The sequence below is a fragment of the Euleptes europaea genome, chromosome 6 (genome assembly GCF_029931775.1).
Source record: "Euleptes europaea isolate rEulEur1 chromosome 6, rEulEur1.hap1, whole genome shotgun sequence".
Lineage (NCBI taxonomy): Eukaryota > Metazoa > Chordata > Lepidosauria > Squamata > Sphaerodactylidae > Euleptes > Euleptes europaea.
In genome coordinates this window covers 53,730,087-53,749,026 of record NC_079317.1, presented here as the reverse complement: position 1 = coordinate 53,749,026, position 18,940 = coordinate 53,730,087, and the positions used below count along the sequence as shown (strand labels likewise).

General features: G+C 40.2%; 1 protein-coding gene across 2 annotated transcripts; it reads right to left on the bottom strand.

Moving 5' to 3' along the window:
• Positions 1–618: 618 nt before the first annotated feature.
• TMEM62 (transmembrane protein 62) lies at positions 619–16,721 on the bottom strand. Of its 2 annotated transcripts, none has more exons than XM_056851322.1 (13): positions 16,618–16,721; positions 16,044–16,181; positions 14,820–14,865; positions 14,236–14,377; positions 12,469–12,593; positions 11,440–11,562; positions 10,043–10,198; positions 9,399–9,558; positions 8,447–8,560; positions 7,498–7,582; positions 5,142–5,246; positions 2,768–2,886; positions 619–971 (listed from the first exon to the last, which is right to left on the bottom strand). In XM_056851322.1, exons 2-13 carry the CDS (start codon positions 16,081–16,083, stop codon positions 645–647), a joined length of 1,542 nt encoding a protein of 513 aa, XP_056707300.1. In that variant the 5' UTR covers positions 16,084–16,181; positions 16,618–16,721; the 3' UTR covers positions 619–644. The 2 variants fall into 2 exon arrangements, with proteins under 2 accessions (XP_056707300.1, XP_056707301.1); XM_056851323.1 differs by having other exon boundaries at positions 16,711–16,717.
• Between the last annotated feature and the right edge of the window lie 2,219 nt (positions 16,722–18,940).

Below are 18,940 nucleotides of genomic sequence, written 5' to 3'. Positions count from 1 at the left end.
ATTTGGGTTAGGAATTTACATCAAGCCACACAAAATATTTGATAAAAATATTTCATAAGGTTTATTTCCAGATGTGTTTTTATAGCTTTATGTATTTATGACCACTGAGGAAGGCCTACGCGTCTGATCAAGCACTGGTCATTTACGTTGTTTGTATATCAACTGTGTATAAGAATTCTATAACTGATTTTTATATGTAGACGGTATTCCAGGCCCTGTGTTTTTAACGATTTTACTGTGTACACCTTGCAATGAATGTAATTATTTTGTTATATTGTATATTTTGTAGCTCAACCTTTAAAGCTCTGTCTATCTATTCGGTTGAGTTCCCCCCCCCTCTTTTTTGTTGTTCTACAGCACTCTATATAATAAACATAGAAAAGTAGAAACGTAGAAACTGTTACATCCAGTATCAAGTTCTGCTGAACTTGATTTTGCATGAGGTACCAGCAATTCAAAACAGATTTCCTTCAACAAATACAATCAGCTCCTGAAGCAGGCACTGTAAGGGGTGGGAGTACCTCCAAACTTTTACATTCAGTTGTTCAGATTGCATGGACATCAGTCATACAAACTGTAGCTCACAGCTTCACCACTTAATAGTCTTAAGTGAAAGTTACTTGGATCTGCCTGAAAAAGAGCTATTAAGAGCTTTGATTGTTTTTCATTTGCACGATAAAGGTTCTCAGAGTAGAAGAGTTCATTGTCCAGCTTCTGTAGACCACAAAGAGAGTTAGCCCCACAATCCAGGACCTCAGTGGAGACAGAAAGAAAGCCAGAGTTCCATAGGTCTGCAGCAGGAAAAAGCAGGAGTAGACTTGCCAGGAAAACAGGAGCACCATGGTCAGGTGGACAGGCACGGCATGACATCGTTTAACATTATACAGGTGTGAGCCAAAGCAGTTTCCTTGGCAACGCAGAAACAGGCACCAACATAGATATACCATCAAAGGTATGTTGAAAAACATCACCTGGGGAGGAAAGGATACACATTACTACTTGTTCTCAACGTATATACAGAATACAGCAGAATGTGGAAAGTTACAAGGGTACTTAATTGGCCTAATTTGTGAACCCATAGGCAGAGTTCTGCACTAGCAGATCCAAATCTTTAAACATTGTTTAGAATTGCTTGTGGCTGAGGAACTGGAAGGCCCACAAAATCTGGGTCAGTAGGGAAATTCAGTGGCACTTAAAAATTCAACATGCTGGGTCTTATCTTAGTAGACTACTTTGACTGTCCTAATTCAACCTTTCCAGATCTGCCAGTGCTGTACAGAATTGACCCTTGTAGGCAATTCATGTATGATCGTTATAGTTTGGCAGGTGCAACACTATTTGGAGAAGGGAAGGAAATGTCTTGCTACAAAGCTTGGCCATTTCATTAAGCAGAGAAGCTGACATGGTTGTATGTGCTTAAAACACACACACACAAACCCAGAAGAGAGAGGCATTGCTGCACTGAAGAGGAGTGGAGGTCATCCCTAATTTTACAGATGTGGTGATTACAATGTTCTGAAAATTGAACATCAGAAGTTTCAAGAAAGAAAGAGAACAACCACGACATGGTGGCATTACTGCTAAAAAAGGCAGGTAGCTTTGTTGATGAACATCAGCATTTTTAACGGAAGAGCTTCCGCAATACAGCAGGGAGATCTGAAATCATATGAAAATTTTAAAAGTAGAGAGAATAGTACAGGCAAGGGGAGGAAGGGCTGCAGCGCTTGTCACAAGCATTGTCTAATGGAAGTGTACATGACAAGACACGACACCAACTACACTCCACGTAGGTCTTTTCAAGAGCCCCTTGAATCAACTTTTAACTGTTGTGAATCTTTGAGAGCATGGGGCATAACATGCAGCCCCCAGCTGCATGTCATGCGGCCTCCAGCTAGCAACAAAATCTGCTCCCCTTGGCTGATGGAGCACAGCATGGAAATCACCACCTCCCATGTGAGGTAGAGGCGTTACGGTTGCCATAGCAGTCTTCATGTAACATCCTCCCCAGGACCCTTTCCTCCCTTCACTAAAACACTTTGGATGCCCTCTGCGTGCAATCACGTGAATATGTACCACATATATAAGCCCCATATTCAGTGGGGCTTACTCATGCAATCACATGAGTAAGCCCCACTGAGTAAAATGGAACTTACTTCTGTGCTGACATGCTCAGGATTGAACTGGAAACTTGCAGCTACTGTGTCTAATTGAAGGACTGTGGTTGAGTGACAAACAAGTGCAGTGCTCAATTGTGGGACCATTTTCCATCCATTTATTCATTTCCAAAGTACTTGTCAGTAACTGCAAGCACAGGTTTGTACAGGGGCAGGGCCTGGTGCAGCCCTCTTAGCTAGAATCAAGAACCATGCTGGTCCATGTAACTGTTCTGACTTCTGCACTCCTGCCCTATACTGAGGCTGCAATTTTAGTGGTTTCTCCTAGCTCTGTAACTCAGTGAACATGGTATCACACATGTTTAACAGCTGCAATGAAAGACATTTTGCTCTGTTCACAAGATACCACATTAAGGTAAGCATTTCTCTTTGATGGGATCACACTAGAGCTCTTCTAGCCACCCTCTTATTCCAGCATCGTGCCATCAGATCAAATGCAGGTTAGGAAGACTTATACTAAAATAACTGTACTGAAAGTATTATGTGCCAACTTGTCACATTCCAACAATAACTAACCATTTGTTAACTTTTCCTGACACACAAAAATATTTGGAAATATCCATTTGCACAGTTTTGTCAATGGAGTATCCTACCTGCAAAATTCCAACAAAGAATGTTATGCTGCCTTGAAAGAAATGGCCATCAACTATTACCCCAAAAGAAAAGCAGGCACCCATGTGACCATCTATTATCTCACCAACAAACCAGGGACCTGTAAAGAAGAAGAGTGGTAATCGTACTCAGTATATTAATAGTAAAAAATATTTTCCTACCTACCACTAAAACTCGTCCAGCAATAAGGAAGAATCATATTCAAACATTGCCTGGAAACTGTGGTATGGCAAAATGCTCCTGTGAATTCTCAACCACTGATACAGTGTCAAATAATGCAACTGATCTGTAAAGATCTGTAATTCTTTGTAGTGCCTTGGAGGTATCGAAGGCTAAGATACTGGGGCGGATCCTACCCCTATCCTCCCACTGCACTGAGCAAAGTTTGAAGCCTTCGTCCATCATAAGGAGCTTTCCTCCAACTTCTGATTCTTCCATTGGAGGGAGGTTGGATGCACCACACTAGCTCAGCTTTGAATTTTCTACCAGGCAGATGAAACCGGATTTGCATAAGAGAAAGAATTCTAGGAAAGCATACTCAAGAGATTCTGAGCGGAATAAGGAAAATCAAGGACTGTTTTTCGTTCTTCAACTGACTGGAGGGAATATGGAAGAACAGGAGGCCTAGCTGAAGAAAAAATGCTTCAAGGGGAGACCCGGGCACATGCAGATGGAAACAAATTTGGTAACTAACATTATTTCACCTCTCTCAAGTAACAATGAGGACTGATTGCTCCCCTTTTTAATTTTTTTGTTTCAAACATTTTATGCTCACTATCCATTTTTCCTTTCTGTAATTCATGACTTTAATTACAAGTTAATTTTGTTCATGAAGCTGTGATGACACAGAAGCCTATGCTGGGTTTCAGTGCAAGATACAAAGAGGAGGCAGAGAAACTCCTGGATCTGGTATCACTACTAGGGGTGTGCATTCATCAAAGCTGAACCGGAAACACCCCCCCCCCCCGAAAATACCTTATTGGCATTTGGGGGCGTTCTCCCGAAAAAACGGAGGCAGTTTAAAGGAAACTGAAAAGACGATCCCTTCGGGCTGCTTCAGCCCCACTGCGATTTTTAAAAAGAGATTGGAGGGGATGCCCCTCTCCCCCTCTTAGCTGATAGCCGGCCAGGCCAGGAAAAAGCTCCACTGCCGCCGCCTTCAGGCTCCGTGTGGGACTCTTAGGCGGTCAGTCGGGGCAAAGCAGCAAGCCAGGCTCCTTGTGCAGCCCTGTGCCACAGCCACCCACCACTGTCTCCAGGCTCCACATGGGACTCAGAGGTGGCCGCCGCTGAACTGGACTCGAGGTAAGTGAGGGGAGGGGGAGATGGGGAGTAAAATACGGGTTAGGGTCTAATGGACTTGAATTTTTTTGGGAATCCTGGATATTCCCGATATGGGGATTCGGGAATAGCTGGGATTCCCAAAAATTTCAGGTCTATTAGACCCGAATCCAATTTTACTGATTTTTTTTTTTTGCACACCCCGATCACTACCATAGGCTGGATTCCTAAAACTTGCCACTACGTTCAGAGTAAATTAGAGTAGATGTTTAAGGAAATGCCTGGAATAATGAAACAATGTACTAGAAGAGTAGCTTTTCATTGGCAGGAAGACTAAAAAGCTATATTATAATTATTATCTATTAGATTTATAGGCCGCCCTTTCCCGGCCAAGGCCAGGCTCAGAGTTGGATACAGCCAGCTTTTTCATTCAATCCTCCTTAATACATGAGACTTTTGATCATCCCATGATCCTCAGCATAGCTTCTTTGGGTGTCAGTGGGGATCCCCTTTTCACAAGCAGAAAAGCTGGTTGGATCCAACCTACAGATTTCTACTTGCTGCTGCTGGTGGTGATTAATGATCATATTTTTGTTGGGAATAGTAGAATGAGACTTGAGAGATCAACTCATTACAGTGTAGAAACCTCAGACATTGGCTAGCTAAGTAAACTGTATAATCAGTTGGCAGAATGGAAACACCTACTGCATATACCAAATATTATTATGTCTAGAGATGGTCAGAAAAATCTGTAACTTATCAAAGAAGGATCATATATTCCATTGGACATTGCATGGCCAGTAAAATAATACTGTGAAAAATGTCACATGGAATTCATTATCATCCTATTCTCCACTAAACAGATAAACAATATGGCCTCAAGCTTGAGTAGATTTTTAAGATTCATGGACTATAAATTCATGATTTCCCCCTGAAAGCATCCTCTGCAATTCTCAATTAAATATAAAGCTTTCAATAAAATATTAATTATATTTAAAAGTAATACATTCAAAGCTTTCAGAGATTTTCAGCTAGAAGCATTATTGGCATATCAGCAAAGCAGCTGTGTCTTACCTAAAACAGTATATATGTTCAGCAGCAAAAAGAAGTAATAGAAGAGGTTTGTTTTGCTCAGGATGTGAAGTGAAAGAGAGGTCTGTGTTGCCCTGGTGAGAGGTCCTAAAATGGAAAAAATAAATTCAGTGGGGGAAAATTGCTCATTGATGTTAAATACACATGGGTTGCCTATAGGTGATGTCTATAGGACCATCAAGAGGCAAATCCATTCACTCAAATTAATACAAGCTTGCAGAAGCTCACACAGGGCTTGGCCAGGGTGTCACCATCTGCCTTTCCTTTCCTTGTGCAGGTCTCAGCTGAGCTGGGAGCCAGTATCTGCTTCGCCTTGCAGGGGTTGTCAGCTGCAATGGGTGCTAGTGTCTGCCTTGCCTCGAGCAGGCTGAGCTAGCTGCTGCTACCTCCCAAGTCTTGTCTCTCATGTGGGGCTCCAGCTGCTTGTGCTTGGTCTCCCCTGTCTCATCTCATGCTGGCTGGTCCATCTCCTGCCTTGTGCAGGGATTGCTGGCCTAGGTGTGAGTGGGAAGCCATCGGCCCAACAGGAGGCATCCAAGTGCTCTTAATGCTAAATCATGGCCCTGCCTGTGAGGTAACTTAGGCTGAGAATGTGTAATTGCCTCAGGTCACCCAGTGAATTTTCAGGACAGAATGAGGCATCAAGTCTGAAACTCTAACCACTACACCACACTGGCTTTCATGGGGTAGCTGCTGTTGAACATTACCAAGTAGCCAGACCTAAGTGAGTCATCAAGTTGCTTGGCCCCAATGAGTACTCCCTCAAAAGCTGAAACAGCCACAGAAAGGGCCCTCCCCCTGCCTTTTACGAAGAGAAACTAACGCTGTTGTGTTTGCCTAGCAGCAGTCAATGAGAGCATCCGATTCTTTAAAATACAGGCACTTCTTTTATCATTTTGGAGATTTTTAAAATCCCCCCAGTGTTCTTAAAAGTATATATTTTTTTCTTGAAACCTAGGACATATTTTCCAGGCTGGTAGAAGATCTGTCATCTCTGTTCATGGGTCCCATCTCTGGATTTAAGTATCCTCAGATTTGGCCAACTTGGATATTAGAATATAGATAGATAGTGATGGTTTACAGCTGCTGATAAGAGAGCCCCTGCATCCAGTTCTCTCTAGCCATGAGAGCATTTATATATAGGTGCAGTTACTATGTATGGTGTCTTGTTAAATAATTTTGGTTTAGGTATGACTCAACTTCTTCTAGTCTTTTTTTATTTAAGGCAACACCTCTGAAACCAGTTCAGTTCCAGTTCAAATGAGACTTGCAATTCACTTTATAATGCTTATTTACAAAGCAGGGTAGAATTGTTAACAAGTCTAGCCTGATAGCAAATATCAGCAGTAAATAAGGTGGTAAGCTGACTGTAGAAAAAGAGTCCTGTCCACTTAATAGAGGCTTAATTTACCTCCATGCTATGAATAGTTTCAACTGCTCATTTCTACAATCAAAGCCTCTATGAAAGGGACAGGACATCTTTTCTACAGCTGGTTGGCATCGTTAGCAGTAATCCATAATTGCCATGAAGCATACAGGAAATAAAAGGAACTAGAACATCCAATATTACAATTTGTATTTAATTTGTAATTGTAGAGCATTGAACAGTTAACTGTTAACACAGCAACCTTTTTTTACCTGCCTACTTCATATCACATGAAGTGCCTTATACCAAATCAGATAGTATTGACCTTGATGGGCCATCCATTTACTCAGAAGGGTTGTGGCTCTCCAGGATCTCAGGCTGTGGCTGTTCATATCAACTATGACCTGATGCTTTTAACTGGAGATGCCAGGGATTTAACATAGCACCTTCTGCATGCCAAGCAAATGCCCTGTCACTGAGCCACACTGAGCCACTGCATCTCTTTAAGAGGATACAGTAAGAAGCTAAGACCAACCCAACATGTCTAAACAAATTCCCATATATAATTTTACATCCTTATGATTCATTTTGTCTAGGATCAGTTAGGAAATCATCATTTTTAAAAAGTGAAACCCTCATTTTAGTTAAACTTTGATTCTGAACTGGTATTCTCATTTTTTTAAAAAGTCTTCTGGCTGAGAGCTCAGGAAGATATTCTAGGAGAATTTGCATGTTCATGTGTCCACATAATTCATCTGTAACATAAGGAATGAGGGCATGTGCCTATTCTTTACATAAATATAGCACATGTAGCTAATGGGAGCTAAACCTGACTGTGCTTCACTGTTCAAAGCATTTTTTCTCCAGGCAGGTTGGGAGAACAGTGCTTCAAGCTGTGGAGCACAGCAAGAAAAGAAACTGATGAGATAAGAGGAAAGAATGATAAAAGTGGCATGTTTAAAAGGCTCTTACCTTTAAGTGATGGCCTTCCTAAATATCGGAAAATAATCAGAAAAGCAATTTGGATGATAACCATCAGTGCAAATACTACTCGAACCTTAAAAAGAAAAGAGAGAGGAAAAACACTCTCATTTAAAGAATCCTAACAATAAGGTGGTAGATGACTAGTCCAAAGATTTTACGCTTAACTGAGACATGCATTTTAAATCTAAACTACACATTTTCACTCTTTTGGGATGTCTGAATAGAGGACATATCAGCACTCTGAATCTTTGCTTTGCTTCCTGTGGATTAATGCACAGCCACCTACATAGTTACATGCCTTTTCAGCAATCCTACCCAACCAGAATGCACATAGAGATCATTTATTATATTCCATGTGGAATATCTCTCCACATGGGAAGTTCGGAAGGAAGAAGTATAGAGGCATGAAGAATAAGTAATTCCAAACTAATGCACATTTTGTAAGAACTTATTTAAACACATATGTTCTCATGTGGAGCAATCTTCTTACATGACTGCATGACTTTAGGATGTGCGTGGAAGTGCTTCCATTCTTTTTGAGATGCAACAGTCATGTGAAGAATACATCCTATGTGTACGTGCAATCTGAACTGGTTCTTGAACCATATTTGGGCTCCTTTCTTCCTGCTCATAGCCTGCTTGGCACTCACACTCACTCACACCATTTTAATACTAGCACATACATGCAAAATACATACTTACTACATGTACAGTGTATGTATTGTGACTGAACCAGCAAACAAAGTGTAAAAGTACATTCTTCAGTGTCCAACCAAGAACAAAAGCTGAGTCTTCATAAAAACACATAGTCCCTAAATAAACCCCAAACATTTAAGTGACTCATAAAACTAAAGAACTTAGTAGCAAGCAGGAGGAAAGAAAACAGGCCAAAAGGTTCTAGGGCACATACATGTACATACCCTCTAGCAATACAAACCCATATATAGTGGTCCGCAAGAAGAATCCAAGACGGCAAGAGACCAAACTTAAGAGAAAGATTTTCTTCCATAGCAAATGGATGATTCTGAGTAGTACTCCTACCACTGGCATCCTAAAATGGGAACACAAATAAGATATGAAATACTATTATCATTAACAGCAAAATGCCCAGGATTGCTACTTTTTAAAATCTCACCTTCCCCCCAAGAAGCTCAGGATGATACACATTGTCCTTTTTATACTCACGATGACCTTGCAAGGTAGGTTAGGCTGAGAGAATGATTGGTTGAAAGTCACCCAAGCAACTGCATGGGGTTGGAAGCAGAGTTTCCATTGTCATAATCCCATTCTCTAGCTATTGTACCATACTGGCATTATGATGGGCATGGTGTGCGCATACACCCTTGTATATCGCAAGGATCCTGGGATCTCTATCTGGGTTACTCAGTGTTAAGGGTAGAGAGCAGGTTTTACCATCAGTGCCCCAAATGCAGAGAAAGTATCCCACATAGGACTGAATGGCAGCCATTCTGTGGCAGAGGAAGTAAAAAGCTACATTTGGAGATGCCACTTATGTGCTCCTTTCCTCTGGTGATTCCAGACATTAAGAATCACACCTGCTCCTATCTGTAAAGCCTTATCCTTAGTTCTGCTCTTGGTCATGTTGGGATGTGACAGAAATGTTGGAAATTGGATACACACACACATTTTATATATATGAAACCGATAATATACAAAGGTCTTCACATTTTTGCTGTCCCTCACCTACCGTTAGAACAACTCTGTGCTGTGTTCTCCACATTCCCATTTTAGAGAGGCTGAAATATCATCTATCCAAAATAATTCATTGAGGATTTACAAAGGAGCAAGAATGAATTCAAGTCTTCTACTCTTTGAAGGCTACGAAACACTATATGATAAAAAATAAGCTGCAGCAACAGAGAGCTCACCTGAACGGTCACATTTATTTGATGAAATCCTTGACTGTAGTTTTGGGGGCTCCATTTCAGTACATAGAGAGGTCCAGACACCTGAAGAGCATCACCAAGATGAATGCCATCAATACTGACCTTGACAAACTTGATAGGAGAAGGAGAGAAGGCCAAAATTCTAAGAAGTAGAAATAAACCAGTATATGGGGAAACTTGTTAAGTTTATATCATAACTATTACACTTTTTAATTAATCGCTATGTCATCTTTCTTTATATGTAGAGCTGATCCCAACTGGTGTATGAAATAATGCTTGTCTCTGGATGGTCTTTTCCAGAAAGTGTGTGAAGCGGAGACACAATAGGGAAAAAATTGGGATCCAACATAAGAATTTGCTTTATTGCAGAGTGTTCATTTTAAAAATTGGTTTTAAAATACATTAAACTTTGACCTAATACCTGGTCAACAAATGATTAAGTTGCTGGGTCAAGGTCACCTTCCCTGTACATCAAATACACAGTACAAGGCTATCTTCTAAACAGTCTTTTGTAATGGACTGGAATCTGAAAGCACTTACTAAGAACACACAAGCACTGACTATCCACATATGCTCATGAGAACTTTATAAAAACTTCTAAAAATCTCAACGCACCATCAAGTTACCTGATGTGGGTAGAATGAAGGATTCTCTGTAGCGGTTCATGCGCAGAGCTACTATAAAGGAATGGCTTCGGATTGGTGACAACAACTACAGGCCATTCTTCAAAATTCAGGTCAGCAAAACTGAAGAGATCATGATCAAACACAAGAATCCTGAACCTGATGTTCAATAATTAAAAACAATAGCTTTTAGTCAACAAGGCACTTTCTAAGGACAGAAGAATCACAATATTGATGCTGAAACTACAGCAATCTTATACTATACATATTCAGAAATTTCCCATTTCAGATTCTGAACATTAAATTAAGGAAACTTAATAGAAAATACAAAATCTTGTGTCAAATATATATTCTGTCCTGCAAGTTTCAGGTTAGGGTGGGATACATAATTAAACATTAATAACAGTATTACAGCATAACAGAATATTATTATATTATAAGGGTAGTCAGTAGTAATGACCTTAAGTCTATCACAGTTGTCTCAAAAGGTAAAAGAAATCTGCAGCTTTTGCTCTTCCAGTGGCACAGAATCCAGATATATTAACTCAACAAAATACTTAAGTTTTCTCAAATACTCAAAAAATAAATTGGGTTGGATCGTAAGGTTGTGCAAACGGAAAATGCTCATGTAAGAACATACATAACACACATTCTTCAGACTTTGTTTTGAGACTTCACCGGGACTCCCAGCAGCTGCCATGAAAGGCCTCCAGCATGCAGACTTAGGGCTTCCCTGCCTCCAACTTGGCCCACAGTTCTCTAAACCTGTCCTGCAATGTTCTGGTGACCAGGCTATTGCGGCCATATTCTTCTCTTGAGGTACCAGTATGTGGTTTGGTACAGGTCAAGGCCAGTTCCCATAGCTTGAACTACCCCTTTCGTCCTGAGCAATACAATTTCATTGAAGCCACAAGAGGCTCAGTGTTTAGTCTTCCCTATTATATTCTATAACAAGGATTATCAAACTGTTTTAGCACACCTTCCAAGGTCACCACCACCACCAAAATAGTACTGAAACCTACTTCCCAAAGTTAATGAATACAGTGTGAGGGGAGTGTTCCTTCATGATCTAATCTTTCTAGATCTGGTGAAAAGGAAGGAGCAACATCATATTGTGGACCTGCAACACGCATTGGTACTCAGGGAGGAAAAAACCAAAACAGCAAAAAGTGTGTGTGTGTGTCAGAACTCACTACTACAACAATTAGCCTTCTGATCACTTACACACACTTCTGTCTCCCAAGCAGCCACACATTTGAAAGCAGCAGTTCAAAACTTTGCATGTATACTGCGATTTCATATAATCAGATGTTCAAGAAACCTGCAAGTACAAACTGATGAAATGATCTTTGTACTGACTACATCACTATAAGATCTGGAAAACTGAAAATGATACTTACTTCCGATTATCCTTCCAGTCTCCCAGCTCCAGTTCTAGAGTGCCATGATGGTGCTGAGTATGCAGGACTGGCATCAGACCACCCAGCGTATGGAAGTGTCCACACAAATAGGCTGTAGCAGATCTAGTAAAAGTTATCATGGTTATTGTTGGTTTTGGAGAAGTTACTGATCATGAACAATAAAATGTTATTGGTTACCTCCAGCCGTGTAATCCTATACAGCTCTTTCAGGCTTGTGGGGAGTGGAACAGGTTTCAAGGAGGAGGAAAGCAAAAAAGATACTGCAAACCTTCTCTTGGCAGCATGGGTTTGGGGTGGTTTATAACCAAGCAGAGATTGCAAGATTTAGGGGCGGTGGCTTGTTCTGAAATCTGAGCACTTTATCACTACATAGCAAGGGTTGCTCCTTTTAGGATTGGCAATAAGCCACTCATTTCAACATTAGACATAGCTGTAATGATGTGGGTGGAAGAGCATTAACATTAATAGTTACTTACAAATTGAGGGCCTGAAATAAATAGTGGATGGATAAATTGTTAGAAACACCCCTCCCCGACAGTGCTATAGTGGGACATTGCCTGGCATAGGGCTAAGTGATAAGCTAGAAAAGCAGGAAGTTACTTTACTGAACCTGACTGATAAAATACAGGAGGGAATATTTTATTTCTCCTTCATGCTGTATAGTAAAGTTGGAGTTGGAAAACACACACCACATAGCTTGCCTCTTATTAACAGCAGTGGATGAACCCATTTTCACACACATGGTCAGGGGTGCGTGAGGTGAGGTCAGGTAGTGGCCTCAGGGAGCTTATCTGGTGGGCCACAGCCCCCGCCGCCTCACCATTGCCACTGTGCCGCCCACCCATGAGCTTGTTTTATTTTTATATATTTCTGGGGAATGATGAAGGGAGGATAGTTTGCTGACCTAGCTCCTGAGCAGGGATGGTGAGAAGTAGACAGCTGGGGTGGCAGCCTCAACAGGCATCTCTTGTTGAACCACCACTGTTCCACAAGGAAAGACCAACTTACCTCATAAGCATTCGTATTCCTGGCGATGGAGAGATGATTGCTGAGGTGGGATAATGACCAAACCAAATGGTGTGGTTACTGTCATGACTTTCAGTAGCCAGCAAAGACAGTTCTTCCATTTGACTCTAAAATGAAATAACAGCAGCAAACGCTTTAGTAGCGTATCAGCTGCACAGACAAAAACAGATTGAGCCTTTAGGATCTTAAGACTGCAACACTAAACATACTTAAGTGGGAGTTTGAATTACCTTTTGAGTAAACATGCATTAGATAGGGCTGTAAATGATATATCAACAATTTGTCCATAAATGCGTGTACTGCAAGTTAATATTTTTGAATTTTTTAAACTGATAAATGCATTATATTTAGTTATGGGAAAATAAGATTGTGAGACATGTCTCTGTTCCTTTGCCTACAGAGGTGAAGTGTGTGGAGACCAGAGATAGGGCTTTTTCAGTGGTGGCACCTCGCCTGTGGAATGCTCTCCCTTTGAAGATCATCTGGCACCTACCCTACTCTTTTAAGCACCAGGCCAAAACATTTTCTTACCCCAGCTTTTAACTTTTAGATTTTTTAATCTTTTAGATTTTTTTGCTAATAGTTTTGTTTTATAATTATATATAGTTACAGACATGAAAAAATAAACAAGAAAGCCTTTCAATGTTGATTCTTTGCATCTGACATTATTTTGCCAAATTATATCTATATTAGAGAAATCTTCATTCTTTTACAGAGCAGACAATTTAATATTTAAATTAAAAGCTTTAACTTTGTCAACAAATGATTTTCTTGTAGGAATTATTTTAACCTTCCATACTTTAGCCAGTACAAGCCTGGCAGCAGTTATCATATATAAAGTAGGCACCCTCAGCATTGTTGTAATTAAGTAATTACAATATTGTAATTACACCATTGTTGTAATTAAGTAAGAAAAATTCAGGAGAAGGAACAACTGAAAAGTCAAGACCTTTTGACAACATAATGGAAACCATTTTCCAATCATTTTGAGCTCTAGATTATTTCCACCATGCATGAAAATAATCTGTATGTAAGTCATTGCAATACCAGCAACAACTGCTTACTCCTTGGTATGTTCTCACCCAGCTGAAGGCAAATGACATTGATGGAGCATTTTAATGACATTTTCTCAAAAACTGATACTCACTGAAAAAGATAAACCAACAGAGAATAGATGCCAAACCTTACCACCTAAGACATGCCCTACTTACGCTATTTTTAACACAGATCTGACCAGAGGCCCTTGTACACATACATAGCATCTTATAATAAATGGATAATGAACAGTTACTTCCTGGGGTAATTAGAACCTCAAAGGGGGTTAATTCACTCCCAAGCTCTCCCTTGGACCTTTAATAATCCCCAAACATCAGGACTGCAATACCTCATCTGGGTCTTTTTCCCTTGTCTACCTCTCCTACCACCTATTACCCCAGGCCTACCCTTCACAGAAAGCAGTACTAGGTTTTAAACATAATAGTGTATCAGTAAACAGAACCAATGTATAATGTATGGTCCAGTCTGCAGCTGGAACACACACACAAAATTACCACCAAATCCTGAAGAACTGGTAACTTAAATAGAGAGGAATCTAAATCATAACTGATGGTGTCATAACACAAATTACTCGTGAATATTGCTCTAAAGATTTCACAGATTTTAGATCTTATGCAGTTGTCAGTAAAATCTTAAGGCTCCATTTTTCATAGCAGACAGCTTAGTGCTGCAATGTGTTGCCTTTTACATTACCGCATTTAAAATCCCAAAGAAATTGTAGGGTCTCTTGGGACCTGGCATGAGGGTTGCATCAGCACAGATGAAAGAATATTTGCCAAAAGATGTGTGGTGGATGTAATGGAAAGAGCCATCCTTACGCCATGCAGAGTATTTCCTGCCAAAACAAGGAGATATCACAGTCAGAAATGTCTGGAATGAGAAAGGAAGTGAAAAGAAACGCATTCCTCCCCCCCACCCTCAAATGTACATTTTCCCACTAGAAATCATTTAAGGCTAAAAGCAAGAGAAGCTGAACTGTACTTGCCCTCAATTCAATACAGCCCTATTTCTAACACAGACAGGCCACCTCCATCCTCAGAAGGGGCAAAAAGGGAGAAGCAGAGCTGCACAGAACGTCATAATGGTTGCAGAAGGAAGCAACAGAATTGAGGAAAAGAGTAGGGTGGGTGACTACCTTCTAAACCACTGTTTATAAGTCTACTGTAAGAGTCGTGTTTCCTTAAACATAGATACCTTGTTCGAACAGAATGTCTCTTTCCACCACACAATTAAGTTTCCTTCTGGGCTTCTGAGTTTACCACGGCACATAGGCTTACCTATAGTAATTCTTGACACTGTCCAGGCTTGGGATGTTGAATGAATCTGCAGTGAGAATCCCAAACAATATTAAACAACATTTCAAAACAAACTTTGTATTGCAAGAAACGAAGGGGGGGGGGAGAAGTCAGGCTTACACAAGTGCACTGCAATGAGTTATAAATCTGGGAGCACCAAGCTTTGTTCTATACAGCAAATACCAAGACTACTTTTCGTTGTTTATAGACTGCCTCATCACTAGATATTGTATTGTAACTAAGAAACGCAAGCCATGTCTACCGATTTATAATCTTAAAGACAAAAGAATATAAAAATAGAAGAATAAAAACAATTTGCTGCTTACACTGACAAGCCCTATCTTAAAAATATCAGAAAGTCAGGTGTTAACCTCAGAGATCGGTTAAAATAAATTAGTAAGAGAAATGAACGTTATTCCCAGGATGAGAACAATGGAATTCCCTTGTATGTTATTTCCTTAACTGAAGCCGTTGAGAAAAAATAGTGCTTGAGCAAATTTTGGATTTGCTCTAGGCCTCCTCCAATAGACGAGAAATAAAAGCTGAGAACGAAAGTTTGTAATGAAGTTTCTAATAAAAGATATTATGTGGCTTTTGTTTTTAAAGTTTGCCATTGACTAGATAAATACCTGATTACAATACCTGATTAACAAGAAAATGTTCAACAGACAGAAGCACATCTCAATTACAGAATCTCAGGGGCAAACTAAATGTGTTGTGGGCATCCATATGCATTTATTCTTGAGGTTACGTATTCACATGTAATGTAAGAAGGGCCTATTTATTCACTTTGGAGAAAATGGGAGCATGCAGCTAAGAGGAGGGGTTAAAGTCTCCACTGTTAACTCAGTTGTTCAAACTATTTTTCTTACACTCTGGCTCACTTCTAGAATCAAAGTCAAGCTGGAGAGCAATGCATCAGACAATAAAGCCCTGTGAGGTTATGGCTGCAATCCAAAGAACGCTTTCCTGGGACTATGCCTCACTGACTAAAATGGTACTTCTGAGCAGACATGGTTAAAATTGCTCACTAGGTAAGAAAGACGGCAGAGTTTACATTCTTCTCTCAAGTACCCAATTTTCTGGTGAAAAAGAACCAGCAAACAAACCTAATTTCTTTTTTACTCGTGAATCAATAGACATGTGAATAAGTACATCTGGGACCCCTCCCACTCCATGTCCAGCTTTGGCCTGACATCATCTTACCATGATTCCCTTTAATGTCGATCCATTTGGTTTTTTCCATGACCTTAGACCTTTTCAGGATTGTCTGGTAAGTTTGCCACTCCACCTCTACCTGATCAGACCCAATGTTATCCTTTGTTTTGGCATCAGTCAAGTCGCCTGTAAACAAACAGAAAAATCCACATAGCACATTCTGCAAAAAATCATACAAAACAATGGAATGAATCATGAATAACATGATGATCAATATAAAACAGAATGCCAGATCTGCTGCACCAAACTCACCAATATGAAACCAAAAATTCACTTTTAATATCATTTATATAAAAAGCCAATTCCTGAATTTCAGACCATGTGACTGAGATAGCAGGAATGGGGGGACAACAAGAGACTCCCATGGAGGTCAGCTTCAAGGTGCTCCTTGATTAATTCCTGCACTTTGATCTGCTCATCACACATCTAGTGACAAAGGCCTAAAATGGCAAGGCCTAAAATGCCATTAATTTCCTGAGAGCCTCAGGGCTAGACTACTGTAAGGCATTCTAAAATGAAATTGGGGTGGAAGATGGCGGATGGGGAGAAGTAGATTGCTCACCTGTAACTAAAACAAGAGCTGGTTGGATGATATCAATGGTTTCAGTACAGAATTGTTCAAAATCAGGGGCTCGACTGGGATCCCTAAACCTACTGATATGTAGATCTGATACCTACAAGGAAAGGAAAAAAGAGTAAACATGGGAATTACTAAATATATAATATTTAAGAATTTAAGTAATAGAAACAGCCCTAAATATTTTTACAAAATAAATGCAGTACAAACAGATCACAACATGAAACATTTATAGCTTAATTTCACACTTTTGTGAAATTTCACACTTAATACTTTTGCAATTTATGAATATTAAAACAGAGATGCACTTTTTATTTTCATTATCAGAATAAAATGGCTACCCAGTCATATCACTGCTTTTCACCTGACATTACCAGCCTCAAGGTGTGGCATAGAGGTCTCCCAGAATTATAACTGATCTCCAAACTACAGAGATCAGTGCCCCTGGAGGAAATTGCAGCTTCAGAAGGTATATTATAAAGTTTAGGAGGAGAGTCCTAGAGTAGAGGATGGGTGATCTAGGATTCCATTTCACTTATCATGTACCATACAAACTCCAGGGCAGGTGTCTCTAACCCTTTTTGAGCCCGCAGGCATTTTGGAATTCTGACACACAGCGGTGGTGGCACAGCCTCCAAATGGCTGCTCCTGGAGGCAGAGCCAACCTCAAAATATTAAGGACTGAGGTTATACAAAAATGTAACAGTAACTCTTCAAGATTTCAGGAAGAAATTAACAGGATTAACAGGATACCTTTTAAAATTCACATATTATTTCAAAATGATTTCTTCCATACCCACAGCAGCTTACCTTCAGCTACACAGTGAAGAGCCTTATGCTGTGGCGGCAACGGCTGCTGAAGCAATTTTTAAAAATCTACACAGCCAATCCAGTCTCCATTGACCAATAAGAAGCCCTGCTGGGCAAAATCCCCATTGGCCCCACCCACTTAAAACATATGGCAGGTGGCAGGATAGGTGTCAGCAGATACCACGGCACCCATGGGCACCACACTGTGCTCTACAGTATAGCACAGGGATAGGTCTGCAGTTGGTTTGTGTCTACCTGTGGGTCTTTAGAGTGGATTTTCTCCTTAACATTGAAAAAAACAGGAAGATGATTGGAGAGGTTTTTTTTTTTAAGTTAAGTGGCAGCTAGTTATACCAGCACCAATGTTCAGGATCAGAGAGTTAGTATGAAATCATGCATATAGAAGCCTATAAGTGATGTAACGTGGGAGAAGTAATGTGAGGCAAGAAGTTTAACATTTAAACTTTGGAGGGAGGAAGTGACCTCACAGGAAGGCAAGTTGTTTGTTCTGTATGCAACACCACAGGATGTGACACAACACAGCTGCTGAGCCCCTCCCCTCCCCCCAACCCTGCCCTCAAATTTCTAGGAATTTCCCAGGCCAGATTCGGCAACTAGATATAGCCATACAAAATTACAATCAAATTCTAATCCAATGTTATCAGATTGTAGAACTACATTTAGTTTATATTTGTAAAATGTTCAAAGCCAGTTAGAGCCACCAAAATAGGGGTTCAGTGGCCCTTTCGAGACTAAAAAAATGTATACCAGCATAAGCTTTTGTGAGTCAGGGCTCACCTTATCAGATTTATGAAATGTACATCCACCACAAAACTGATGAATTTATATTAAAGATTACCAACAACAGAAAGGTGGGAGGATACATTAAAAAGAGAGGCCAGTTTAAAACAATGTACAAAAGAGTGATCAATCCTCTCACAGTGGGTGAGGAGGTCTTCTTCCAACTGTTGACAGATAAATTCTGATCTAGCAAAGTGCAGGAGGAAATATCTATAGCCTGAGGCAAGCTGTTCCAGCATAGCAGTTCTTCCATGTAATCTTCAACCTGTTTTCTTCTGGCCTCAGAAGTGAAATTGCAAGAGGAAATAATGAAAAGCAGATCCAATTAGAGGGTTTATAGAGTTATAGCCGAACTAATCAGAGCCAGAGTGGAGTAGTGCTAGTTTGAATTTCCAATTGGTCCATGAAGCTCTCTGCTTGACTTCGGGCCAATTATTCTCTCAGCCTAATGGGCCTCACAGGATCGCTGCGAGAATAAAATGGAAATAGGAAGCTTTTGGAGAATGAAAAATGTAACAGATAACAAGGTTCCCGGATCTCAGAGGTAAGAACTATTTGTTGGCGGGTAATTGCTACATTGTAATAGTTTAAGTCTTCCCTCACCAGATCTCAATATATTGGCCTTTTTTCGCACAAGTGGTATAAACTGTTGCATGCTGTCAAATTCTTTGTGTTTTTAAAATTCCGCACATTTTTT